The 27,747-nt window shown below is 50.4% G+C and overlaps 1 protein-coding gene across 3 annotated transcripts in view; it reads left to right on the top strand.

The window, feature by feature from the left end:
- TRIM33 (tripartite motif containing 33) overlaps window positions 1-27,747 on the top strand; it is a 502,696-nt gene that overhangs the window by 302,103 nt on the left and 172,846 nt on the right. For all 3 annotated transcript variants that reach the window (XM_069218910.1, XM_069218908.1, XM_069218909.1), the window contains one exon: window positions 3,361-3,517. In XM_069218910.1, the coding sequence (XP_069075011.1) occupies window positions 3,361-3,517 (157 nt within the window). The remainder of the gene's footprint in view (window positions 1-3,360; window positions 3,518-27,747) is intronic.

Genomic DNA, 27,747 nt, shown 5'->3' with positions numbered 1-27,747 from the left:
CCAATATGTTGAAAGGGAGATTCTTCAAAACCACAAGCCCTTCTAACAAAAGATGTCATATAAGAAGGGGTGCTAATATGGGACATCCAAAATAAGTGGACTTTGATTACCTCAGGAGGCAGTGAAACATGTGACCTACCTGGAACTAAAGATGAACTTTCTAACGCAGAAAGCTTCCCTTTCCAGAGTTAGATCTTAATCTGAAGGGTTCTTATTTTGACATGTGACTCAACACAGTGTTTTACCTAACCAATCGTAGGTGGTTGGTGTAGGAAAATGGCTCCCTGTTGCAGTTACCCTCCCCCACCCACTTTTTGCCTGATACTGATGCTGTCTTGACTGAGAAGTGTGCTGGGACCCTGCTAACCAGGCCCCAGCACCAGTGTTCTTTCACTAAAAATTTACCATTGTTTCCACAATTGGCACACCTCTGGCACACAGATAAGTCCAGATAAGTCACAAGGGCCCTGTGACCAGGGAAGGTCCCTAAGGGCTGCAGCATGCATTGTGCCACCCTTAGGGACCCCTCACCTAACCCATGCACACTGCCATTGCAAATTGTGTGTTTTGGTGGGGAGAAAAAGTCGACATGGCATCCCCCTCAGGGTGCCATGCGCACAAAATACTGCATGTGGCATAGGTAAGTCACCCCTCTAGCAGGCCTTACAGCCCTAAGGCAGGGTGCACTATACCACAGGTGAGGGCATGGCTGCATGAGCAATATGCCTCTACAGTGTCTAAGTCTATTCTTAGACATTGTAAGTACAGTGTGGCCATATTAAGTATATGGTCTGGGAGTTTGTCAGATCGAACTCCACAGTTCCATAATGGCTACACTGAATACTGGGAAGTTTGGTCTCAAACTTCTAAGAATAATAAACTCACACTGATGCCAGTGTTGGATTTATTAAAAAATGCACACAGAGGGCATCTTAGAGATGCCCACTGTATTTTACCCAATCCTTCCGCGCAGGACTGAATGGTCTGTGCCAGCCTGCTGCTGAGACGATCTTCTGACCCCCTGGGGTGAGAGCCTTTGTGCTCTCTGAGGCCAGAAACAAAGCCTGCACTGGGTGGAGATGCTTAACACCTCCCACTTGCAGGAACCGTAACACCTAGCAGTGAGGCTCAAGCTTCGTGTTACAATGCCCCAGGGCACTCCAGCTAGTGGAGATGCCCGCCCCCTGGACACAGCCCCCACTTTTGGAGGCAAGACCAGGGAAGATAATGAGAAAAACAATGAGTCGTCACCCACCAGTCAGGACAGCCCCTAAGGTGTCCTGAGCTGAGGTGACCCCTGCCTTTAGAAATCCTCCATCTTGATTTTGGAGGATTCTCCCAATAGGAATAGGGATGTGCCCCCCTCCTCTCAGGGAGAAGGCACAAGGAGGTTATAGCCACCCTCAAGGACATTGGCTACTGCCCCCAGACCTAAACACCCCCCTAAATTTAGTATTTAGGGGCACCCCAGAACCCAGGACATCAGATTCCTGCAACCTGAAGAAACAAGGAGGACTGCTGACCTACAAGCCTGCAGAGGAGGAAGAAGACAACTGCTTTGGCCCCAGCCCTACCGGCCTGTCTCCAACTTCGAAAACCTGCAACCAGCGACGCATCTGACAGGGACCAGAGACCTCTGAAGCCTCAGAGGACTGCCCTGGACTAAAGGACCAAGAAACTCCTGTGAACAGCGGCCCTGTTCAACACCAGCTACTACTTTGCAACAAAGAAACAACTTCCAAAGACTGCACGTTTCCCGCTGGAAGCGTGAGACTTCTCACTCTGCATCCAATGCCCCGATTCGAGATTCAGAGAACCAACACCTCAGGGAGTACTCCCCACTGACTGCGAGCCTGTGAGTAACCAGAGACGACCCCCCCTGAGCCCCCACAGCGACGCCTACAGAGAGACTCCAGAGGCTTCCCCTGACGGCAACTGCCTGTAACAAGGAACCCGACGCCTGGAACCAACACTGCACCCACAGCCCCCAGGACCTGAAGGAACAGAACCTCAGCGCAAGAGTGACCCCATTCTTCCCTCTGCCTAGCCCATGTGGTGGCCGACCCGAGAAGCCCCCCGCCCCCGTGCCTGCCTGCACTGCTGGAGTGACCCCCCGGGTCCCTCCATTGTTTTCTACCTAAAACCTGACTGCTTTGCACACTGCACCCAGCCGCCCCTGTGCCACTGAGTGTGTTTTGTGTGCCTACTTGTGTCCCCCCGGTGCTCTACAAAACCCCCTGGTCTGCCCCCCGAGGATGCAAGTACTTACCTGCTGGCAGACTGGAACCGGAGCACCCCTGTTCTCCATAGGCGCCTATGTGTTTTGGGCACCTCTTTGACCTCTGCATCTGACCGGCCATGAGCTGCTGGTGTTGTAAATTTGGGGTTGCCTTGAACCCCCAACGGTGGGTTGCCTATGCCCCAGAACTGAGACTTGTAAGTGTTTTACTTACCTTCTAATCTAACCTTTACTTACCTCCCCCAGGAACTGTTGATTTTTGCAGTGTGTCCACTTTGAAAATAGCTTATTGCCATTTTTACAAAGACTGTACATGATATTGCTTTGATTCAAAGTTCCTAACGTATCTAAGTGAAGTACCTTACATTTAAAGTGTTTACTGTAAATCTTGTGTCTAGCACATAGGTAAAATGGTTTCCCCACACTTAAAAAGACCAGGGAAATGAAGCTGGAGTTCGTAGGGGCACCGCTGCCCATGCAGTGGTGCTGTCACACACAGGTACCTGCACCCTGCCCTCTGGGCTAGGAGGGCATGCTTTAGGGGTGACTTAAAGTGACCTGGTGCAGTGAGCTGTAGTGAAACGGTGCATGCACCTTTTCACACAGGGTGCAATGGCAGGTCTGCAAACACATTTTGCATGGGCTCCCATGGGTGGCACAATGCATGCTGAAGCCCATTTGGGGGGGGGGGGGGGGGAGAGAGAACCTCTTTTGCCCCAATGCCCTGGGTACTTAAATACTATATACGATTGAGTCCCATGACGCTGCTGCAGGACAAGTCGGAGCTTTACAGGACACTAAAATACATTTTTAAAATTTTCGATTCCATCACATTTCTCAATCAGTTACGGTAATAGATTCTAGCCTAGTCGCTGAGTTGATTTATGCAGTGTTGAGTTATTTTGCATACCCAAAGTAATGTGATATTATGATGGTTGTGAAACTTTTTTTTTATGGGAAGATCATTAAATTTAAGTGTCCAGAACCACACATTTAGTAACTAGTTATCCTTAAACAGTGCTTGTGTCATTCATTAAAAGATGTAACAAATAGAACCACATCAAATTTATTCACTTCAGCCAAAGATTCCCTTCATCACATGGTAATTGTTTGTTTTAAAGCTGTGGGTCAAGTGGCAGAACTGGAGAAAGGAATTCAGGCTACAAATCGGATCTTGTAAAAGTCAAGCAGGAGCCCGGGACTGAAGAAACTGTGTGTAGTTATACAGGATCCGTGAAGCAAGAGAAAGCTGCTGATGGTAGAAGAAGTACATGCATGGTATGACTTTACACTGTCTTACTTATTGGGTTATTCTTCTCAAAAGCGTTTTCTTATGTGCTGATTTAATGAAATTGAACTGCATAGCAGTAGGTAGGGATACTAGATGTTTAGAGCCATTGCAATTACAGTTCACTTACAATTTATTTGTTAATTTGCGAATGTATAATTTTTTCATCTTGAATCCTGTTGTATAATAGAAATGTGGATCTTTCCGTATAATGATGCTTTTAGTGTTCTGAGGGAGGAGTCTTTTTACATGTTTGTTTTCAGCTTAGCTACTTCGGTCTTATTCCTCTCACACCCATCTCTTAGCTGATTTGACTATTACTTCTGACTTCAATTAATGTGTTATTGAACACTCCTAGTCTAGAAAACTCATTCATTATTACCCTCTTATTGAGAGCTATGTCAAGCCTCTACTACAATGCTGTGAAAATATCTTGCTTTTCACATGTCAGCCACAATTGTATACGTCAAGATCTGTTATACTTCTTCTTTGAGATTGACAATGAATGACCAGTTAGAAGACCTGCATAGGCTGCTAATGTCTACTGGCTTGTCATATGCATTAGTGCAAACACCGTTGGCTTTGCTTTTAACAGGTTCTACTTTTCTGCTGTATGGACAAATTGAGAGAAATTGAACCACGTGTCAGTTTTTCAGAAATTACATTTTGCATTGCAAAGCAGGTCCAGTTTGTTACCGTGCTGTATACTGGCATTTACTTAAGTAGTGTTTTTTCCTAGGTCCTGTAAAAGAATCATTTTTGTATTCTCCAGTACGCATCTCCTGGTGTTGAGTCATAAGAGAAATAGGCAAGCTAGATTTGTCTGTCCGTGCAAATAGTCACAGCCAGGAAGTTACATGTTTGTGGTTCCCAGTAAGTGTACACTGTATTAAAATACATTGTTAAAAAACATTGTTAATTGGAGTGAATGTGAATCCACCACAAGCCATTAGGCCACAAACCTTGTCAGGCTAAAATACAGTTCCAGTAAATTAAACCTTGACTAAACCCCCCCAAAATACGTTTGGCTCAGGGTCCTCAAACCTTAAGATGACCCTTCTCTTAGTGCAGGCTCTGGGCTCAGATCTCCCTACTTCGTTTCCAGCACTTGGCACTGATGCTGCTAGGATCTTGTCTTTTACCCATGCTATACTGACGTTGTCACTTTGATCCAGCTCCTCCTTGTATGTTTTTGGGCCCAAAAGACTCTTCTGACCCTTTGACTAGGCTTCTTCACACTAGTCCATCCTTGGTGCTGGTTGACTCAGCGCTGCACCCTGACACCCTTCCATTGCTTCATTGACTGCTATTTGATGGAGTTGCACCCAGGTCTGGCTGAAACATGGATTCCCTCGAGGTCCATAATTCACACATCAGCTGCTTAATTCGGCTTACGATTTTTGAGGGCCTTCTGCTCCAAATTAGGTATTGCACCCTATGCTTCTGCCATTCATTTTGGGTGATTAAATGAAATTACTTAGCTACCAGTCCCCTGAACCATTTTGCCACTTCATGGTGTAGACCCACTCTAATAAATCCTGCATTAGCTGCACTCGGGAGGGCTCAGAGTTCCCCGGCTTATTTCATGGCATAGATCCACTCTTAATTGTACCTTTTCTGCACTCCAGAGGGCTGAGCCTCCGCTGTATTCCACAGCAGTGGCCCACACCCCCATGTTCTTTTTCTGTCATTGGGTCTGGAAGCGACGGGGGAGCTCCGAAACGTTTTCAAGTTTTTCAAGATATATTGAGTTTTTTCAAGAAAACCTACAGTCTCCCTGACAATAGCAAAGAGGACGACGAGAGAGAAGGGAAGCCTTCTTGTAGGAAGTTGGCTCTGTATGCACTATTTCAAAGTAAGGAATAGCATGCACAGAGTCCAAGGGTTCCCCTTAGAGGTAAGATAGTGGCAAAAAGAGATAATACCAATGCTCTATTTTGTGGTAGTGTGGTCGAGCAGTAGGCTTATCAAAGGAGTAGTGTTAAGCATTTGTTTTACATACACACAGGCAATAAATGAGGAACACACACTCAGAGACAATTCCAGGCCAATAGGTTTTGTTATAGAAAAATATATTTTCTTAGTTTATTTTAAGAACCAGAGGTTCAAATTCTACATGTAATAACTCATTTGAAAGGTATTGCAGGTAATTACTCTAGGAACTTTGAACAATCACAATAGCATATATACTTTTTACATAAAACACATTTAGCTGTTTTAAAAGTGGACACTTAGTGCAATTTTCACAGTTCCTCGGGGAGGTAAAGTAATGTTAGTTCTTGCAGGTAAGTAAACCACCTACGGGGTGGGGTTCAAATTGGGGTCCAAGGTAGCCCACCGTTGGGGGTTCAGAGCAACCCCAAAGTCACCACACCAGCAGCTCAGGGCTGGTCAGGTGCAGAGTTCAAAGTGGTGCCCAAAACGCATAGGCTTCAATGGAGAAGGGGGTGCCCCGGTTCCAGTCTGCCAGCAGGTAAGTACCCGGGTCTTCGGAGGGCAGACCAGGGGGGTTTTGTAGGGCACCGGGGGGGACACAAGCTCACACAAAAAGTACACCCTCAGCGGCACTGGGGAGGCCGGGTGCAGTGTGCAAACACGCGTCGGGTTTTCAATAGGTTTCAATGAGAGACCAAGGGGTCTCTTCAGCGGTGCAGGCAGGCAAGGGGGGGCTCCTCGGGGTAGCCACCACCTGGGGAAGGGAGAGGGCCTCCTGGGGTCACTCCTGCACTGGAGTTCCGATCCTTCAGGTGCTGGGGGCTGCGGGTGCAGGGTCTTTTCCAGCCATCGGGATTTTAGAGTCAGGCAGTCGCGGTCAGGGGGAGCCTCGGGATTTCCTCTGCAGGCGTCGCTGTTGGGGGCTCAGGGGGGACAACTTTGGTTACTCACAGTCTTGGAGTCGCCTGGGCGTCCTCCCTGTAGCGTTGTTTCTCCACCAGTCGAGTCGGGGTCGCCGGGTGCATTGTTGCAAGTCTCACGCTTCTTGCGGGGATTGCAGGGGTCTTTAAATCTGCTCCTCTGGATACAAAGTTGCAGTCTTTGTTGAACAGAGCCGCTGTTCTGGGGAGTTTCTTGGTCTCTTGGAAGCAGGGCAGTCCTCTGAGGATTCAGAGGTCGCTGGTCCCAGGGAGACCGTCGCTGGAGCAGGTTTCTTCTGAAGGAGGGAGACAGGCCGGTAGGGCTGGGGCCAAAGCAGTTGGTGTCTTCTCTGCAGGGTTTTTCAGCTCAGCAGTCCTCTTCTTCTGTAAGTTGCAGGAATCTAAATTCTTAGGTTCAGGGGAGCCCTTAAATACTAAATTTAAGGGCGTGTTTAGGTCTGGGGGGTTAGTAGCCAATGGCTACTAGCCCGGAGGGTGGGTACACCCTCTTTGTGCCTCCTCCCAAGGGGAGGGGGTCACATTCCTATCCCTATTGGGGGAATCCTCCATCTGCAAGATGGAGGATTTCTAAAAGTTAGTCACTTCAGCTCAGGACACCTTAGGGGCTGTCCTGACTGGCCAGTGACTCCCTGTTTTTCTCATTAATTCCTCCGGCCTTGCCTCCAAAAGTGGGGCCGTGGCCGGAGGGGGCGGGCAACTTCACTAGATGGAGTGCCCTGTGGTGCTGGAACAAAAAGGGGGTGAGCCTTTGAGGCTCACCGCCAGGTGTTACAGCTCCTGCCTGGGGGAGGTGATAGCATCTCCACCCGGTGCAGGCTTTGTTACTGGCCACAGAGCGACAAAGGCACTCTCCCCATGTGGCCAGCAACATGTCTCGAGTGTGGCAGGCTGCTAAAACCAGTCAGCCTACACGAGTAGTTGGTTAAGGTTTCAGGGGGCACCTCTAAGGTGCCCTCTGGGGTGTATTTCACAATAAAATGTACACTGGCATCAGTGTGCATTTATTGTGCTGAGAAGTTTGATACCAAACTTCCCAGTTTTCAGTGTAGCCATTATGGTGCTGTGGAGTTCGTGCATGAAAGACTCCCAGACCATATACTCTTAAGGCTACCCTGCACTTACAATGTCTAAGGTTTTGCTTAGACACTGTAGGGGCACAGTGCTCATGCACTGGTGCCCTCACCTATGGTATAGTGCACCCTGCCTTAGGGCTGTAAGGCCTGCTAGAGGGGTGACTTATCTATACTGCATAGGCAGTGTGAGGTTGGCATGGCACCCTGAGGGGGAGTGCCATGTCGACGTACTCGTTTTGTCCTCACCAGCACACACAAGCTGGCAAGCAGTGTGTCTGTGCTGAGTGAGGGGTCCCCAGGGTGGCATAAGCTATGCTGCAGCCCTTAGAGACCTTCCCTGGCATCAGGGCCCTTGGTACCAGGGGTACCAGTTACAAGGGACTTACCTGGATGCCAGGGTGTGCCAATTGTGTAAAACAAAAGTACAGGTTAGGGAAAGAACACTGGTGCTGGGGCCTGATTAGCAGGCCTCAGCACACTTTCAAATCAAAACATAGCATCAGCAAAGGCAAAAAGTCAGGGGGTAACCATGCCAAGGAGGCATTTCCTTACACTTCTCTTCCTGTTTTTTTTCTGACGAGGGATCTCGCTTGGGCCAGCCACGTGGTCTGAGAATGAGGGAAGGTAGGGAACATGAAAAACACTCCTTTTAAATTTTGCCCCAGCCACCACCACATGTTCGCGCCAAGAGATTGTATGTTGAAACATATGACACAGACACCAAGAGGAAATGGGCTGAGAAGAAAGCTGTGATGGATGCCAAAAAGAAGGCTCAAAAGTTAACAAAGCCACCGAAAAGCACTGAACATTCCAAATCCTCAGACAAAAAGGTAACCTCTGTGCCGAAAACGTTGACTGAAGGTCATCCAAAAACTACAGCCTCACGGATCCTGAGCAGGAGATACCTGCCCTCAGAACTCCATCCTGCGAAGCACAGTCTCCCCTCTGCTGCTCCAGTGACATGGGGCTCCCATTCAGGTGTGCTGCCTGGACCTCACTGCGACTTACTGTACCTGCTGCCAGTGGGTTGCTCGTGGGGGCTCAGACTGCTTCTGCTGGCTCTCCTGTCTTCTCTGGGTCAGCCTGGACTCCCCTCCAAGGGTTATGTCCCCAGGACCTTGCTGGTTCTCTTCAGCTCTGCAAATCTCCAACAGCTTCAGTTGCATTTGCTTGTGCTTGTTGGTGGTCCTCCTGACCACTGACCCATCTGCAATCCGATGACCGACGAGGGGCACCTCTTAGGTGACTTCAGGGACTCCTCTGCAGCTCCTGGACTCCGCAGCGGGGCTTCATCCATCACTATCAACCTGGATCTTCATCCACAGAAGGGGTGACATTGCCTCCTGACCCACCTGGACACTCGTGGACTGGAATCTGTCCCCATCTTTTGCAGGTCCTCTTCTCCCAAAGTCCACCGTTGGGCTCCACCGGCCTACTCCTGCTTTTGCAATATTCAATTTATTAGTCACCATGTAAGCCTGTGTGACTTAACTTACCTCTCCTCTCCTGGTCGCTGGGGGTCTTCTAGATTATTACCTCTTGAGGTTCCACTGTCTCCCAGCCCTTGGCCAACCACTTTATAACCTCTGGTGGGGGACCCATTCTCGCACTCCACTTTTTTAGAGTGTGGTTTGGCCCATCCATAGCAGCGAGCCCAAGATATTCAGGCAATGACACTGATGTTTCAGCCTCTATCCTGGATTTAAGTAAAAATGACTCTGAGGCTGCTGGGCCTCGTGGCATGCTGCATCCTGCTGGAGGCATATGTCAGATAACATATGCAGGCTCTGAAGTGGGACCTGAAGTTCCAGCAGGGGCAGCATCCGGGGAATCTTTCAGACATGGTCCAGATCTCGGAGGGAAATGTTCGAGATTTGCAGTGGTGTCTAAGAAACCACAGTTGGGCCAGAAGCAGATCCCTCTACCTTCCCCAACCAGATCTGACAGTAGTGACAGATAAGTCACTCCTGGGATGGGACGGTCACCTGGGAGAGGTGCAGATCTGAGGCATCTGGTATCCGGCAGAAACGGGAATCCTCATCAACATGTTGGAGCTCTGTGTGATCCAGGTGGCCTTTCTTCCCTCTATCAAGGGAAAGATGGTGCAGGTGTTCACGGAAAACACCACTGCCATGTGGTACTGCAGCAAGCACGACAGGGTGGGGTTGTGGAACCTTTGTCAAGAGGTTTTGCGCCTCTGGATGTGACTAGAACAGCTGGACATATCCCTGATGGTTCAGCACCTTGCGGGCTCTCTGAACACCAGAGTGGACAAACTCAGTTGAAAATGCTTAGCAGATCATGAATGCGTCTCCATCTGGTGTAGTTTCCAAGGTGGCAATCGCTCTGAGAAGCTTTTTGTCTCAAGTGGAGTTCAGGCCTTCTGTATGCCTTGTCACCCATGTAGGAAAGTACCCTCTTTTTGCCATTGTTACCCCCCACTTTTTGCCTGCTGTCAGTTTGTTTTTGACTGTGTTCACTGGGATTCTGCTAACCAGGACCCCAGTGACTGTGCTCTCTCCCTCTCAATTTGGTTGTTTCTGACTTTGTGCACCCCACAATTGTCATACCAGTGTCCCCATGTAAGTCCCTAGGCACCCAAGGCACTGGGGCACGAGAGGTTCCCCTTCGGATGCAGCACACATTATGCCACCCATGGGAGCCCATGCAGCCTTCGTGAAAAGGTGCATGCACCCTTTCACTACAGTTCACTGTAAGTCACCCCTACAGCAGGCCCTCCTAGCCCAGAGGGCAGGTTGCAATTACCTGTGTGAGAGGGCCAGAGGTGCCCTCACAAACTCAAGCTTCATTTTACTGAACTGGATCCGTGCTGTGATCTACTTCACGTACTCAGTAACTGTCCGTCGGTGCAGCCTCTATGGAAGGCGGTTGAGCATGTCCTGGCGGACTCCATGTCGCTTCCAACCCCCTTACCTCCTTCATTGCTCATGCTGCATGACACTGCCTCCCTCCCGGCTTTATCACGACCGCAAAAAAGACTCTTGCATACAGCCTTGGCAACTGCGAAAATATGTGTTCGATGGCATCTGTCGCTGTAGATACACATGTTGTGCATAGCCCGCCATCTGGTGTTGGGTCGGAGTGTTACAAGTTGTTTTTCTTCGAAGAAGTCTTTCGAGTCACGGGACCGAGGGACTCCTCCTCTTTGTCTCCATTGCGCATGGGCGTCGACTCCATCTTCGATTGTTTTCTTTCTGCCATCGGGTTCGGACGTGTTCCTTTCGCTCCGGGTTTCGTAACGGAAAGTTAGCTCAAAATCTGAAAATATTTTGGTATTGTTGCGTTCGGGATCGGGTTAGATAGCATCGACATCGCATCGATACGATAACATCTCCGTTGCCCTTCGGGGTAGTTTTCGATCCCCCGTCGGGGCCTGGTCGGCCCGACCGCGTGTGACATTGACGCTGATGGAACAGACCCCGTTCAGTTTCTGTCCTACATGCCACAACAAATACCCATATACAGACCAACATTCGGTCTGTAACCTGTGCCTGTCGCCCGAGCACAGGGAAGAAACTTGTGAGGCCTGTCGTGCGTGCCGGTCCCGAAAAACGCTCCGTGACCGCCGAGCCAGAAGACTGCAAATGGCGTCCACGCCGACAGGACACCAAGGTTTCGAGGAACAAGAAGAAGTAGAAGCCTTCTCGATCCATGACTCGGACGAATTCAACGACCATGAAACAGTGAGTAAGACGTCGAAGATAGCACATAAGAAAACTAACAAGGCCCAGGGGACGCCACTGCCGTCAGGCCATGGCTCAACCCATAAACTCGGTGACCGACCATCGGCACCGAAGAAGGCCGAAATAGTGCCGAGATCGTCCGACTCGGGTCGAGACACAGGTACAGGCACCCAGCCATCTCGGGACCGAGATAGTGCTGCCGGCAAAGATCGACGCCGAGATAGCGGAGCCGAAGCTGCTCGACGCAGAGACAGCGGCTGTAAGGAAATGGCTCCCTGTTGCAGTTACCCCCCACTTTTTGCCTGATACTGATGCTGACTTGACTGAGAAGTGTGCTGGGACCCTGCTAACCAGGCCCCAGCACCAGTGTTCCTTCACCTAAAATGTACCATTGTATCCACAATTGGCACACCCTGGCATTCAGATAAGTCCCTTGTAACTGGTACTTCTAGTACCAAGGGCCCTGATGCCAAGGAAGGTCTCTAAGGGCTGCAGCATGTCTTATGCCACCCTGGAGACCTCTCACTCAGCACAGACACCCTGCTTGCCAGCTTGTGTGTGCTAGTGAGAACAAAATGAGTAAGTCGACATGGCACTCCCCTCAGGGTGCCATGCCAGCCTCTCACTGCCTATGCAGTATAGGTAAGCCACCCCTCTAGCAGGCCTTACAGCCCTAAGGCAGGGTGCACTATACCATAGGTGAGGGTACCAGTGCATGAGCATGGTACCCCTACAGTGTCTAAACAAAACCTTAGACATTGTAAGTGCAGGGTAGCCATAAGAGTATATGGTCTGGGAGTCTGTCAAACACGAACTCCACAGCACCATAATGGCTACACTGAAAACTGGGAAGTTTGGTATCAAACTTCTCAGCACAATAAATGCACACTGATGCCAGTGTACATTTTATTGTAAAATACACCACAGAGGGCACCTTAGAGGTGCCCCCTGAAACTTAACCGACTATCTGTGTAGGCTGACTAGTTTTAGCAGCCTGCCACAAACCGAGACATGTTGCTGGCCCCATGGGGAGAGTGCCTTTGTCACTCTGAGGCCAGTAACAAAGCCTGCACTGGGTGGAGATGCTAACACCTCTCCCAGGCAGGAATTGTCACACCTGGCGGTGAGCCTCAAAGGCTCACCTCCTTTGTGCCAACCCAGCAGGACACTCCAGCTAGTGGAGTTGCCCGCCCCCTCCGGCCAGGCCCCACTTTTGGCGGCAAGGCCGGAGAAAATAATGAGAATAACAAGGAGGAGTCACTGGCCAGTCAGGACAGCCCCTAAGGTGTCCTGAGCTGAGGTGACTCTAACTTTTAGAAATCCTCCATCTTGCAGATGGAGGATTCCCCCAATAGGGTTAGGATTGTGACCCCCTCCCCTTGGGAGGAGGCACAAAGAGGGTGTACCCACCCTCAGGGCTAGTAGCCATTGGCTACTAACCCCCCAGACCTAAACACGCCCTTAAATTTAGTATTTAAGGGCTACCCTGAACCCTAGAAAATTAGATTCCTGCAACAAGAAGAAGGACTGCCCAGCTGAAAACCCCTGCAGCGGAAGACCAGAAGACGACAACTGCCTTGGCTCCAGAAACTCACCGGCCTGTCTCCTGCCTTCCAAAGATCCTGCTCCAGCGACGCCTTCCGAAGGGACCAGCGACCTCGACATCCTCTGAGGACTGCCCCTGCTTCGAAAAGACAAGAAACTCCCGAGGACAGCGGACCTGCTCCAAGAAAAGCTGCAACTTTGTTTCCAGCAGCTTTAAAGAACCCTGCAAGCTCCCCGCAAGAAGCGTGAGACTTGCAACACTGCACCCGGCGACCCCGACTCGGCTGGTGGAGATCCAACACCTCAGGAGGGACCCCAGGACTACTCTGATACTGTGAGTACCAAAACCTGTCCCCCCTGAGCCCCCACAGCGCCGCCTGCAGAGGGAATCCCGAGGCTTCCCCTGACCGCGACTCTTTGAACCTAAAGTCCCGACGCCTGGGAGAGACCCTGCACCCGCAGCCCCCAGGACCTGAAGGACCGGACTTTCACTGGAGAAGTGACCCCCAGGAGTCCCTCTCCCTTGCCCAAGTGGAGGTTCCCCCGAGGAATCCCCCCCTTGCCTGCCTGCAGCGCTGAAGAGATCCCGAGATCTCTCATAGACTAACATTGCGAACCCGACGCTTGTTTCTACACTGCACCCGGCCGCCCCCGCGCCGCTGAGGGTGAAATTTCTGTGTGGACTTGTGTCCCCCCCGGTGCCCTACAAAACCCCCCTGGTCTGCCCTCCGAAGACGCGGGTACTTACCTGCAAGCAGACCGGAACCGGGGCACCCCCTTCTCTCCATTCTAGCCTATGTGTTTTGGGCACCACTTTGAACTCTGCACCTGACCGGCCCTGAGCTGCTGGTGTGGTGACTTTGGGGTTGCTCTGAACCCCCAACGGTGGGCTACCTTGGACCAAGAACTGAACCCTGTAAGTGTCTTACTTACCTGGTAAAACTAATCAAAACTTACCTCCCCTAGGAACTGTGAAAATTGCACTAAGTGTCCACTTTTAAAACAGCTATTTGTCAATAACTTGAAAAGTATACATGCAATTTTGATGATTTGAAGTTCCTAAAGTACTTACCTGCAATACCTTTCGAATGAGCTATTACATGTAGAATTTGAACCTGTGGTTCTTAAAATAAACTAAGAAAAGATATTTTTCTATATAAAAACCTATTGGCTGGATTTGTCTCTGAGTGTGTGTACCTCATTTATTGTCTATGTGTATGTACAACAAATGCTTAACACTACTCCTTGGATAAGCCTACTGCTCGACCACACTACCACAAAATAGAGCATTAGTATTATCTATTTTTACCACTATTTTACCTCTAAGGGGAACCCTTGGACTCTGTGCATGCTATTCCTTACTTTGAAATAGCACATACAGAGCCAACTTCCTACAGCGGCACTGAGGAGGATCGACGCCGAGAGGGGCCGGCTCCGAAAAAGAGGAAAGTCGCCTCGGAGCCGAAAAAGAGCGTGGACATGGTTTCGGTGCCAAAGCGACCCGCAACCGAGCCAACTACCGGATCCTATTCAGAGGAACAATCACTGTCCTCTCAGATGCGAAAGCATAGATTCGAAGAGGAATTACAATCCACCGAGGTGGACCACACTCAAAAAAGGATTTTTATACAGAGTGGAACAGGGAAAATAAGCACCCTTCCCCCTATTAGGAGGAAGAGGAGACTGGAGTTCCAACAAGAACAAACACCACAAACAAAACTGGTGAAGAAGGTAACTCCGCCACCCTCTCCTCCACCTGTGGCTACCATTTCACCAGCACAGACTCCGTCACATTCACCGGCTCACACCACCTTAAGCCAAGGTGACCAGGACCAAGATGCTTGGGACTTATACGACGCCCCAGTGTCGGACAACAGTCCTGAGGCGTATCCTACAAAGCCCTCACCACCAGAAGACAGCACAGCATATTCACAAGTGGTGGCTAGAGCAGCAGAGTTCCACAACGTGTCTCTACACTCGGAGCCTGTCGAAGATGACTTCCTCTTCAACACCCTCTCTTCCACACATAGCACCTACCAAAGCCTGCCTATGCTCCCAGGAATGCTAAGGCACGCAAAGGACAAAGAGCCTGTCAAAAGTAGGGCAATAACACCGAGGGTGGAAAAAAAATATAAAGCACCTCCCTCAGACCCAGCTTTCATCACCTCACAACTGCCACCAGATTCTGTTGTGGTAGGGGCGGCTCGCAAGAGAGCAAACTCCCACACATCGGGCGATGCACCTCCCCCAGATAAGGAGAGCCGAAAATTCGATGCAGCCGGTAAAAGGGTCGCAGTACAGGCTGCATACCAGTGGCGCATCGCAAACTCTCAAGCGCCAATAACCAGATACGCACACTCCTCTATGGACGCAGCGGACACAGCAGCAAGAACGGTTAACACGGCAGTAACCATCCGAAGGTACGCGTGGCTACGAACATCTGGTTTTAAACCAGAGATACAGCAGGCGGTGCTCAATATGCCATTCAATGAGCAACAATTGTTCGGACCTGAAGTGGACACGGCAATTGAGAAGCTAAAAAAAGACACTGACACTGCAAAAGCCATGGGCGCACTCTACTCCCCGCAGAGCAGAGGCACTTTTAACACCTTCCGCAAGACAACCTTTAGAGGGGGGTTTCGGGGTCAATCCACACAACCCAGTACCTCACAGTCAACACCGTCCACCTACCAGGGACAGTACCAAAGGGGAGGTTTTCGGGGCCAATACAGAGGGGGACAATTCCCTAGAAGCAGGGGAAAATTTCAAGGCCCCAAAACACCTACAAACAAACAGTGACTCACACGTCACTCATCCCCTCCACACAACACCAGTTGGGGGAAGAATAAGTCAGTATTACCAAGAGTGGGAAAACATAACAGACACTTGGGTCTTAGCAATTATCCAACATGGTTATTGCATATAATTTCTACAAATCCCTCCAAACATACCACCAAAGGCACAAAATATATCAAAACAACATTCGGACCTCCTAGAAATAGAAGTTCAAGCATTACTGCAAAAGAACACAATAGAACTGGTACCAGATACACAAACAAATACAGGGGTTTACTCACTGTACTTTCTAATACCAAAGAAGGACAAAACACTGAGACCAATCCTAGACCTCAGAACACTAAACACATACATCAAATCAGAACACTTTCACATGGTCACGCTACAGGAAGTGTTACCATTGCTAAAGCAACAAGATTACATGACAACCTTAGATCTCAAAGACGCGTATTTCCACATACCAATACATCCGTCGCACAGGAAATACCTAAGGTTCGTATTCAAAGGAATACATTACCAATTCAAAGTATTGCCCTTCGGTTTAACAACTGCACCAAGAGTCTTCACAAAGTGCCTAGCAGTAGTGGCTGCACACATCAGAAGGCAGCAAATACACGTATTCCCGTATCTAGACGACTGGCTAATCAAGACCGACTCACTGGCAAGGTGCTCACACCACACAGATCAGGTCATACAAACTCGGTTTCACCATCAACTATGCAAAATCACACATTCTGCCGTGCAAGGTACAACAATACCTAGGAGCCACAATAGATACAACAAAGGGAATAGCCACTCCAAGTCCACAAAGGGTTCAAAATTTCCAAAAGATTATACAACGCATGTATCCAACACAAAAAATACATGCGAAGATGATATTACAACTACTAGGCATGATGTCCTCATGCATAGCCATTGTCCCACACGCAAGGTTGCACATGCGGCCCTTACAACAGTGCCTAGCATCACAATGGTCTCAAGCACAGGGTCAGCTTCTAGATCTGGTGTTGATAGACCGCCTAACATACCTCTCGCTTCTATGGTGGAACAACATAAATTTAAACAAAGGGCGGCCTTTCCAAGACCCAGTGCCACAATACGTGATAACAACAGATGCTTCCATGACAGGGTGGGGAGCACACCTCAATCACCACAGCATACAAGGACAATGGGACGTACATCAAAGAAAGCTGCATATAAATCACCTCGAACTACTAGCAGTTTTCCAAGCATTAAAAGTATTTCAACCAATCATAACTCACAAATACATTCTTGTCAAAACGGACAACATGACAACAATGTATTATCTAAACAAACAGGGGGGGACACACTCGACACAGCTGTGCCTGCTGGCGCAAAAAATATGGCAATGGGCAATTCACAACCACATTCGCCTAATAGCACAGTTTATTCCAGGGATCCAGAATCAACTTGCAGACAATCTCTCTCGAGATCACCAACAGGTCCACGAGTGGGAAATTCACCCCCAAATTCTAAACACTTACTTCAAACGTTGGGGAACACCTCAAATAGACTTATTTGCAACAAAGGAGAACGCAAAATGCCAAAACTTCGCATCCATATACCCACACAGGCAGTCTCAAGGCAATGCCCTATGGATGAACTGGTCAGGGATATTTGCGTACGCTTTTCCCCCTCTCCCTCTCCTTCCATATCTAGTAAACAAATTGAGTCAAAACAGACTCAAACTCATACTGATAGCACCAACGTGGGCAAGGCAACCATGGTACACAACACTGCTAGACCAATCAGTAGTACCCCACGTCAAGTTGCCCAACAGGCCAGATCTGTTAACGCAACACAAACAACAGATCAGGCATCCAAACCCAGCATCGCTGAATCTAGCAATCTGGCTCCTGAAATCCTAGAATTCGGACACTTAAACCTCACACAAGAATGTATGGAAGTCATAAAGCAAGCCAGAAGACCATCCACTAGACACTGCTATGCAAGCAAATGGAAAAGGTTTGTTTGCTACTGCCATCAGAATCAAATTCAACCATTACACGCATCTCCAAAAGATGTAGTGGGTTACTTACTACACTTAAAAAATCAAACCTGGCCTTCTCTTCCATTACAATACACCTAGCAGCCATATCTGCATACCTGCAGATTACCCATTCAACTTCACTATTTAGGATACCTGTCATTAAAGCGTTTATGGAAGGCCTCAAAAGAATTATACCACCAAGGACACCACCCGTTCCTTCATGGAACCTCAACATCGTCTTAACAAGACTCATGGGTCCACCCTTTGAACCTATGCACTCTTGCGAAATACAATTCCTAACCTGGAAAGTTGCATTTCTCATCGCCATCACATCTCTAAGAAGAGTAAGTGAAATTCAGGCGTTTACAATACAAGAACCTTTTATCCAACTACACAAAAATAAAGTAGTCCTAAGGACCAATCCTAAATTTTTGCCAAAGGTTATTTCACCGTTCCACCTAAATCAAACGGTAGAGCTACCAGTGTTCTTCCAACAGCCAGATTCCATAGCTGAAAGGGCACTACATACATTAGACGTCAAAAGAGCACTAATGTACTACATCGACAGGACTAAACACATCAGAAAAACTAAACGACTGTTTATTGCATTTCAAAAACCTCACGCAGGAAACCCAATATCGAAACAGGGTATAGCCAGATGGATAGTTAAGTGCATCCAAATCTGCTACCTTAAAGCAAAAAGACAACTGCCCATTACACCAAGGGCACACTCAACCAGAAAGAAAGGCGCTACCATGGCCTTCCTAGGGAATATTCCAATGCACGAAATATGTAAGGCAGCCACATGGTCTACGCCTCACACATTTACCAAACACTACTGTGTAGACGTGCTATCAGCACAACAAGCCACAGTAGGTCAAGCCGTACTAAGAACCTTATTTCAGACTACTTCCACTCCTACAGGCTGAGCCACCGCTTTTGGGGAGATAACTGCTTACTAGTCTATGCACAACATGTGTATCTACAGCGACAGATGCCATCGAACTGAAAATGTCACTTACCCAGTGTACATCTGTTCGTGGCATCAGTCGCTGAAGATTCACATGTGCCCACCCACCTCCCCGGGAGCCTGTAGCCGTTTGGAAGTTAGCTTCAACTTTGTACATTTGTAAATATATTAAATCTTAGATAGGTACATACTTATTCACTCCATTGCATGGGCACTATTACTAACAAACAACTCCTACCTCACCCTCTGCGGGGAAAACAATCGAAGATGGAGTCGACGCCCATGCGCAATGGAGACAAAGAGGAGGAGTCCCTCGGTCCCGTGACTCGAAAGACTTCTTCGAAGAAAAACAACTTGTAACACTCCGACCCAACACCAGATGGCGGGCTATGCACAACATGTGAATCTTCAGCGACTGATGCCACGAACAGATGTACACTGGGTAAGTGACATTTTCAATTCTATGACACTGGAGATCCACGACTCCCCCTACGCCCAAGGAATGGATTGTGGATATGATTGGCATAGCCACACATAAGAGAGTCATTTACAACCTTCAGGATCAGGCTGCCATTTTTGCTCAGGTATGGGCTCCTTTCCTTCCTGACGTCTAGTCTGTACCATTGTCACTACTGCTGCTCCCCAGCCAATCTCATGCACCTCCTACTTTCCTTTTCTTTTTACTCTCTATCCCTTTCTTTCCCCCCTCCCTCCACCCATCCCCCCTATCCTTTTCTCTTTCCATACCCCCCCCCCCATTTTCCTAGCCCTGGGACCACTGTACTTGGCCGTTTGGTTTCTCTCACCCCGCTCACTCCTTCTCCACCCCTCCCCTCCCGCCTATTTATTTCTATTTTGATGCTCTCCATATTTTTCCCTTTCTTTCATACCAGACCCCTTTCCTTCCTTTTCCCCTGCTCTTCTCTTCTCTCTATCCATCTCCTGACTAACCGTACAAGACCTGGACATTCCACCCTCCTACCACCTCTGCCACCACAACACTTGCTCTTGAATTGCCCGACTATCATAGAGCAGCTTCCCTTATCCCCACATACGTACTCTACAATAGCCTCTGCTGTGAGACGGATCCTGCTTGCGACAAATGCATGTTTATTTATTCACATCAATCCTAAATGAGGGAGGAGATGATACACAGAAACGTAGGAACCATGTGCGGCGGATACACTTCGGAATACTGTCCAAACCTATTGGTCGATCTCTTCCCCCCCTCCCCCCGCATCCCCTCCCTTTTGTCAGCATATTTCTGAAAGGTTTGCATCCCCTACCCACCTCCCTCCACCTCCCAATTCCCTCCCCCTTCTTAGTACTGATTGATTCGTTCCTTGTCGCTGGTCGCCCTCATCACTATTATTCACTATGTGTAAGGAAATGCCTCCTTGGCATGGTTACCCCCTAACTTTTTGCCTTTGCTGATGCTAAGTTATGATTCACACAACCCTGGCACTCAGGTAAGTCCCTTGTAACTGGTACCAAGGGCCCTGATGCCAGGGAAGGTCTCTAAGGGCTGCAGCATGTCTTATGCCACCCTGGGGACCCCTCACTCAGCACACGCACACTGCCTCACAGCTTGTGTGTGCTGGTGGGGAGAAAATGACTACGTCGACTGCCAACCTCACACTGCCTGTGGCATAGGTAAGTCACCCCTCTAGCAGGCCTTACAGCCCTAAGGCAGGGTGCACTACACCACAGGTGAGGCCATATGTGCATGAGCACTATGCCCCTACAGTGTCTAAGCAAAACCTTAGACATTGTAAGTGCAGGGTAGCCATAAGAGTATATGGTCTGGGATTTTGTCCAACTCCAACTCCACAGTTCCATAATGACTACACTGAAAACTGGGAGGTTTGGTATCAAACTTCTCAGCACAATAAATGCACACTGATGCCAATGTACACCCAGAGGGCATCATAGAGATGCCCCCTGAAAACATCCCCGACTTCCAGTGTGGGCTGACTAGATTTTGCCAGCCTGCCACACACCAGACATGTTGCTGGCCACATGGGGAGAGTGCCTTTGTCACTCTGGCCAGGAACAAAGCCTGTACTGGGTGGAGGTGCTTCTCACCTCCCCCTGCAGGAACTGTAACACCTGGCCCCTTATGTTACAGCGCCCCAGGACATCCCAGCTAGTGGAGATGCCCGCCCCTCCGGCCAGTGCCCCCACTTTTGGCGGCAAGGCTGGAGGAGATAATAAGAAAAACAAGGAGGAGTCACCCACCAGTCAGGACAACCCTTAAGGTGTCCTGAACTGAGGTGACCCTTTCTTTTAGAAATCCTCCATCTTGTAAAAGGAGGATTCCCCCAATAGGATTAGGGATGTGCCCCCCTCCCCACAGGGAGGAGGCACAAAGAGGGTGTAGCCACCCTCAAGGACAGTAGCCATTGGCTACTGCCCTCCTAGACCTAAACACACCCCTAAATTCAGTATTTAGGGGCCCCCAGAACCTAGGAAACTATATTCCTGCAACCTAAAGAAGGACTGCTGAACTGAAGCCCTGCAGTGAAGACAGAGACAACTGCTTTGGCCCCAGCACTACCGGCCTGTCTCCCAACGTCGAAGAAAACTACAACAGCGACGCATCCAACAGGGACCAGCGACCTCTGAAGCCTCAGAGGAATGCCCTGCACCCAAGGACCAAGAAACTCCCGTGAACAGCGGCTCTGTTCAACCATCTGCAACTTCCTTGCAACAAAGAAACAACTTCAAGTACTTTACGTTTCCTGCCGGAACTATGAGACTTTCTACTCTGCACCCAACGGCCCCGGCTCGACCTGCGGAAAACCAACTCTACAGGGAGGACTCCCCGGCGACTGCGAGCCCGTGAGTAGCCAGAGTTGCCAACCCCCCCCCAAAGAGGACTGCAGAGGAAATCCAGAGGCTCCCCCTGACCGCAACTGCCTGTAACAAGGGACCCGACGCCTGGAACCAACACTGCACCCGCAGCCCCCAGGACCTGAAGGAACCGAACTCCAGTGCAGGAGCGACCCCCAGGCGACTCTCTGCCTAGCCCAGGTGGTGGCTACCCCGAGGAGCCTCCCCCGTGCCTGCCTGCATCGTTGAAGAGACCCCCAGGTCTCCCTATTGCTTTCAATACAAAACCCGATGCCTGTTTGCACTCTGCACCCGGCCGCCCCTGTGCCGCTGAGGGTGTACCTTCTGTGCCTGCTTGTGACCCCCACCCCCCGGTGCCCTACAAAACCCCCCTGGTCTGCCCTCCGAGGACGCGGGTACTTGCCTGCTGGCAGACTAACGGTGGGATACCTTGGACCCAACTTTGAACCCTGTAAATGTGAACTTGTGAACTTAACGTTTACTTACCTCCCCCAGGAACTGTTGATTTTTGCACTGTGTTCACTTTTAAAATAGCTTATTGCCAGTTTCTTAAAAACTGTACAAGCTATTGTGATTATTCAAAGTTCCTAGAATACCTGAGTGAAATACCTTTCATTTGAAGTTTTACTTGTAAATCTGGAACCTGAGGTTCTTAAAATAAAATAAGAAAATATATTTTATCTATATAAAAACCTATTGGCCTGTAGTAAGTCTTTGAGTGTGTGTTCCTCATTTATTGCCTGTGTGTGTACAACAAATGCTTAACACTACCCTCTGATAAGCCTACTGCTCGACCACACTACCACAAAATAGAGCATTAGAATTATCTCTTTTTGCCACTATCTTACCTCTAAGGGGAACCCTTGGACTCTCTGCACACTATTTTTTACTTTGAAATAGTATATACAGAGCCAGCTTCCTACACCAGTTTACCCGATATCCCGAGAGAGGGGCAAAGCCATCTATAATCTCCATATGGGCAGGCATTGAGCGGTCCAGGTCAGTTAGGGTGAGTAGGACATCGTCAGCATACAAGTAGAGTTTAGAAGTGATGCCACCTGGAAGGGGAATGCCTGCTATCTCAGGGGATGCGCGATTCGCGTCTGCCAGTGGCTCCAACGCCTGCAGAAACAAAAGAGAGGAAGGAGGGCAGCCCTGCCTTGTTCCCCTGCAGATAGGAAAAGGATCCGAGAGGAAGCCCCCACAGTTGACCCGCGCCGTAGGGTGGTCGTATAGCAGACGGACTTTGGAAATAAATTGGTCTCCCAGGCCATATTTTGTTAGCGTTGCGAAGAGGTATGGCCATTCTATGCGGTCAAACGCTTTTTCGGCGTCGAGGGACAATGCTAAGGCGGCCTCAGGGATAGCCCGAACCCCCCAAAGGGCGTGGCATAGGGTACGAAGATGATTCTGTAAGCTGCGGCCCGGCACGAAGCCGACCTGCGATTGATGTATGAGGGACGGTATAACACTGCGCAGACGGGTCGCCAAGACACTGGCCAGTATCTTAATATCGCGGTTCAAAAGAGATATAGGTCGGTAACTGCCGCAAAGCAGAGGGTCTCGGCCCAGTTTTGGTATGACAGCGATTACAGCGGCATTGGATATCGCACCCAGCAAACTAGTCTGACAAGCTTCATCCAGCGCCCCATGTAGAACATAAAGAGTTTCCTCCCCCGCCCACTTGTAGAATTTTGCTGGGAATCCATCTTCTCCAGGCGACTTGTGATACGGGAGACCGGAGACAACCTGCAGAATTTCCTGATGGGTGATGTCCCTCCTCCCCCAGCAGTTCTCGGCCCTCATCGGAAAGTGAGTGCAAGGTGACAGTACTGAGGAAAGCCTCTATCTGGGCAGGAGAGGACTGTGATTCCGAGGTGTAAAGGCAGCGGTAAAAGGTCGCAAATTCACCCACTATATCCTGCGGGTGCGTGAGGATCTCCCCCTATTGGGCCTTAATGGCCGGTATAGCTAGGGTCGACGCTCTTTGGCAAAGTTGTGCGGCCAGTAAGCGACCAGCCTTCTCCCCTTGTTCGTAATGCCGTCCCTGCAGGCTTTGTAGCGCATATTCAGCCTGAGAAGTAAAGAGTTCATTCATTGCTATGCGGGCTCTATCCAACTCCCTGCAGGTGGAGAGGGAGGGGCGGGCTGTGTAGTGCTGCGTCAGGCGTGCAATGTCAGTGTCTAGGGTTGCTTGCCACGCCACCCTTTCCTTATTTGCCAGTGCGGCATCATGCATCATATGTCCCCGTATTGTTGCTTTAGCCGCAGCCCAGGTGACCCTCATGGACGCCACTGACCCAAGATTGTCCCGGACGTATATGGACATGTGTGTGCCTGCAGCTGAGCCTTCCCCTGAGGGGTTCGGTAGTAGTGGACAGCGAATCCCCCATGTCTTGCGGCCTGGGGACACTATGCCCAGCTGAATGACTAAAAGAATCGGGGAATGGTCCGACAAGCCCCCACTCAGTATGTGAGAGTCTTGCACGTGTGCCACAAGGCTGTGTGAGATGAGAAAGTAGTCCAGTCGGGATTGGGTACCATGGACTGGGGATAAGAAGGTGTATTCCCTGTCACCCGGGTGTGTCAGTCTCCATAAGTCCACCAGACCGTTGTCGTGCATTACGTCAGACTGTAGAGCTCTGTCTCCATTATTGATGGTGTCCAGAGGCCCGGTCCTGTCTAATATGGCATCAGTGCCAGATTCCAGTCTCCGCCGATAATGTACCGGGAAGCTCCAATCTCTTTGATGCGTAGAATAAATTGTCTTTTGAGATCTATTGGGGCTTAGACGGATCCCACACAGAGCGAGGCGCCTCCTAGCTTCAGTTTGGCAAATATATATCGCCCCTCCCGATCAGCCCATGATTTGGTAACTGTAAAGGGTAGGCTCTTTCGCAGCAATATCATAACCCCGCATTTCCGCAACACACCGCTCTGTTCGTCCAGCGGGGGTGCTACAGCTGGACAGCGCAGTCTCCACCCAGTCCCTTCGCAGTTTATCAGATTCGAGACTGGCCAAGTGGGTTTCCTGAAGAAGAGCTACATCCACCCACCCGCTTGGTATTGAGGTACGAAAGTATTTTCTTCCATTTAATGAAATGAGTGAGGCCATTGACGTTCCAAGAGACAACCTGTAACGGGGCATATGGACGTCCAGTCATGGGGAAAAGCTAGAAGGAGCGTCAAGGCGAGAGGTGCAGACAGGTGAGGTAGAAAGATAGGTGAGGGGTATGGGGCACTGTATAATATAAGATCGAGAGAATTATGAGCGGGGGGAAAAGGGTGTGAAGGAAAGTAGGAGGAGGAAAGGGCGACATAGAAAGGGACACCAGGGGAAGGAGAAAAAGAGGGGAGCAAAAGGCAGAGGGCAAGAATATTGAATGTAAAGTGTGGGCGGGGGGTAGGAGCAGAGGGGGGGAGGAGGGGAGGGGAAAAGAGAGGGTATGGGGAAGGGGTGGGGGGGAGAGCAGGGCAAGGATAGGCAAAAAGACAGACACACCAGAGCAGAACCAGTCCTGATCAGGGGAGGGAGGATAGCAAAGGGCAAAAAGAGAAGAAAGGAAGAAGGACCAGAGAAGAGAAGAGTCGGGGAAGGGAAAGGAGGGAGGCAGGGGAGAGAAGGAAAAAGGGGGAGGAGGAGAAAAAATGGAGCAAACTAAAGCCCCAGAAAACCTAAACTTTAATCTGCAGGTCCATACCCGGACCTTACTAGTCCCAGCGCAAGGCAAGGCCGGCGGGGCCGCGGCCAGGAACAAGGGCGCAGCGCAGGGCCACCATTGTCCATTGGTACTAACTTCCCAGGGTCCCGGAGCCGGGTACCCCCCAGGAGGGCATAACGCGATGGGATTTAATTTGACCTGGTTTCCCTTAACAGGGAGCCAGGCAGCGCAGCGTCACACAGCTGGAGAACAAGCCAACCGGGGAGGGGGGGGGGGGGGCACGAGAGATGCCGCGGTGGAGTCAGCAACCCCCCCCCCCCCATTATCAGGGAAGGATGAGAGGGGAAGGGGGGTAGGGGCAGCGGAGGCCGAGATTGTATCAATGTTGTTCCATGCGTATCGGGGGGGGGGGGGGGAACAAAAAAAAAGGGGGTGCGGAGCGGGATGCAAATAAAAAGGTGTAAAGAGCAACGCAAGAGCCCCAAAAAGGAGATACAACAGTGAAAAACAATCAATCGTCATTATATTAACAGCTATAATATCAGAGCAATTGTGGGGCTACTGGGCCTAAGGAGCATGTATTGTCTCGCATACCATCAGTCCCAACAGGGTATGGACAATCCTCATAAATCTACTCGACCCCCACCTTATGTCTGTAAGAAAACTTTGCTTGACAAGAATAACAAAGGGATAACCTAACACCCAACATTGTGCAGGAATGAAAAGGACTGTACTCAGCCATCCGATGGGTCAATGAAGGGTCCGCCGTGCCCAGGCCGGGGAAGGGTCTTGATCGCCAAGTTCTAGGTTCCTGCAGGCCAATAGGGTATAGCAAGTTCAAGTGGGCTCCGCTGGGGGCTTTAAACAGGAGAAGGATTTGTTCCCTGTCCGCCACCGGGTGCAGCACCTGTCCTGTGTCATCGTGGCTGTTGAGGAGTCTCTTCAAGTCCCATCCCCTGGGGCAGGAGAGAGAAGGATGGTGGACAGACCCTGACCCCCCCTGGGGCAAGGTCATGAGAGGGAGTGTTCTGATCCGCAACCGTTGTATCTCGGTGTGAAGTCGAGGTGGAAGAGTCTGTGAGCAACAGGCCATCCAAGAAAGAGCATAGGTCTTCCGGGTCATAGTCTTTGGATGCGCCATTTTTTGTTATCCACGTTCGCGCCGGGTCGAACAGGCCGTATGTCACCTCCAGCTGTCGAGGGCGGAGGGCCAGGAATGCTCACTGGTTTCCTTGGAGAAGTCTGCCGATATTCGGATTGTGTGTCCATCCAACTGGCAAGGACCGGATCTCACTGTAGCGTAGTCGATGGGTGGCTCAGTCCCAGCAGGGACCGTAGCGCAGTCCGTGCTCTAGTAATGGAAGGATGTCGCAGCCCGGAGGAAAAAGGCGTCTGTCCGTCGTGATAGCAATGTGACGACAGAGCGCAGGCCGCAGACTCAACGTGCAGGGGCAAAGGTACTCCGCCTGGTAGGGAGCACCGGCTCCTTTAGTGTTGTGGCGTGGGTCGTCTCCCGGAGGTCTCTGCGACAGGCGGTACTCCCCTCCATGCCTGGCCCGCACAATGATGCACAGTGGATCTACCTGGCCACGTCCAAGATAGCTGGGAAGAGACAAAGTCCAGAGGCCTCCTCCAGGGCTCACAGTTATCGCAAGTAATGTGGGGGGGGAGGGCGCAGGTGTACTAGGTCCAGCAGGCGTGGTAGGGCGCCCCGCACTAAGAGGAGGCCGACCTGCCTCTCAGTCCTCCGTCGCAGGCTCCCAGTGGTCCACAGCCCCCCCTCCTTGACAGGATGAGGGGGGGGGCAAGCAGGTGCAGGGAAAGAGCAGATGGACCCCCCAGTGGGGGAGGGCAGGGTCCTGCAGGGCCCCGGACACAGTGGGAGTCCTTCCGCGGCACCCAGTGTCCCTCCTGGGAGGACAGCGTCGGGCCTGCCGCAAAAAGCAGACCATAAGGGGTTGCGGTTCTGAGGCTCTGGAGTCCCAAGCCCCCACTGCGCACCAGTGGCAAAGTGGGAAGCTGGTCAGAACGGCAGTGGGGGGGGAGTCTGCGAAGTGTAGGCGCCCAGGAGCGCCCGCTCCACTCCTGGGCCGCCTGGTCAACCTCGATAGCGCCGGGCTCTGAGAGTACCAGACTGTAAAGAAATGGCTCCCTGTTGCAGTTACCCCCCACTTTTTGCCTGATACTGATGCTGACTTGACTGAGAAGTGTGCTGGGACCCTGCTAACCAGGCCCCAGCACCAGTGTTCTTTCACCTAAAATGTGCTTTTGATTCCACAATTGGCACACCCTGGCATCCAGGTAAGTCCCTTGTAACTGGTACCCCTGGTACCAAGGGCCCTGATGCCAGGGAAGGTCTCTAAGGGCTGCAGCATATCTTATGCCACCCTGGGGACCCCTCACTCAGCACAGACACACTGCTTGCCAGCTTGTGTGTGCTGATGAGAACAAAACGAGTAAGTCGACATGGCACTCCACTCAGGGTGCCATGCCAACCTCACACTACCTATGCAGTATAGATAAGTCACCCCTCTAGTAGGCCTTACAGCCCTAAGGCAGGGTGCACTATACCATAGGTGAGGGCACCAGTGCATGAGCACTATGCTCCTACAGTGTCTAAGCAAAACCTTAGACATTGTAAGTGCAGGGTAGCCATAAGAGTATATGGTCTGGGAGTCTGTCAAAAACAAACTCCACAGCTCCATAATGGCTACACTGAATACTGGGAAG

The sequence above is a fragment of the Pleurodeles waltl genome, unplaced genomic scaffold (genome assembly GCF_031143425.1).
Source record: "Pleurodeles waltl isolate 20211129_DDA unplaced genomic scaffold, aPleWal1.hap1.20221129 scaffold_119, whole genome shotgun sequence".
NCBI classification, from domain to species: domain Eukaryota; kingdom Metazoa; phylum Chordata; class Amphibia; order Caudata; family Salamandridae; genus Pleurodeles; species Pleurodeles waltl.
The sequence above is the reverse complement of the archived record's forward strand: the minus strand, read 5'-3'. Positions and strand labels throughout refer to the sequence as shown.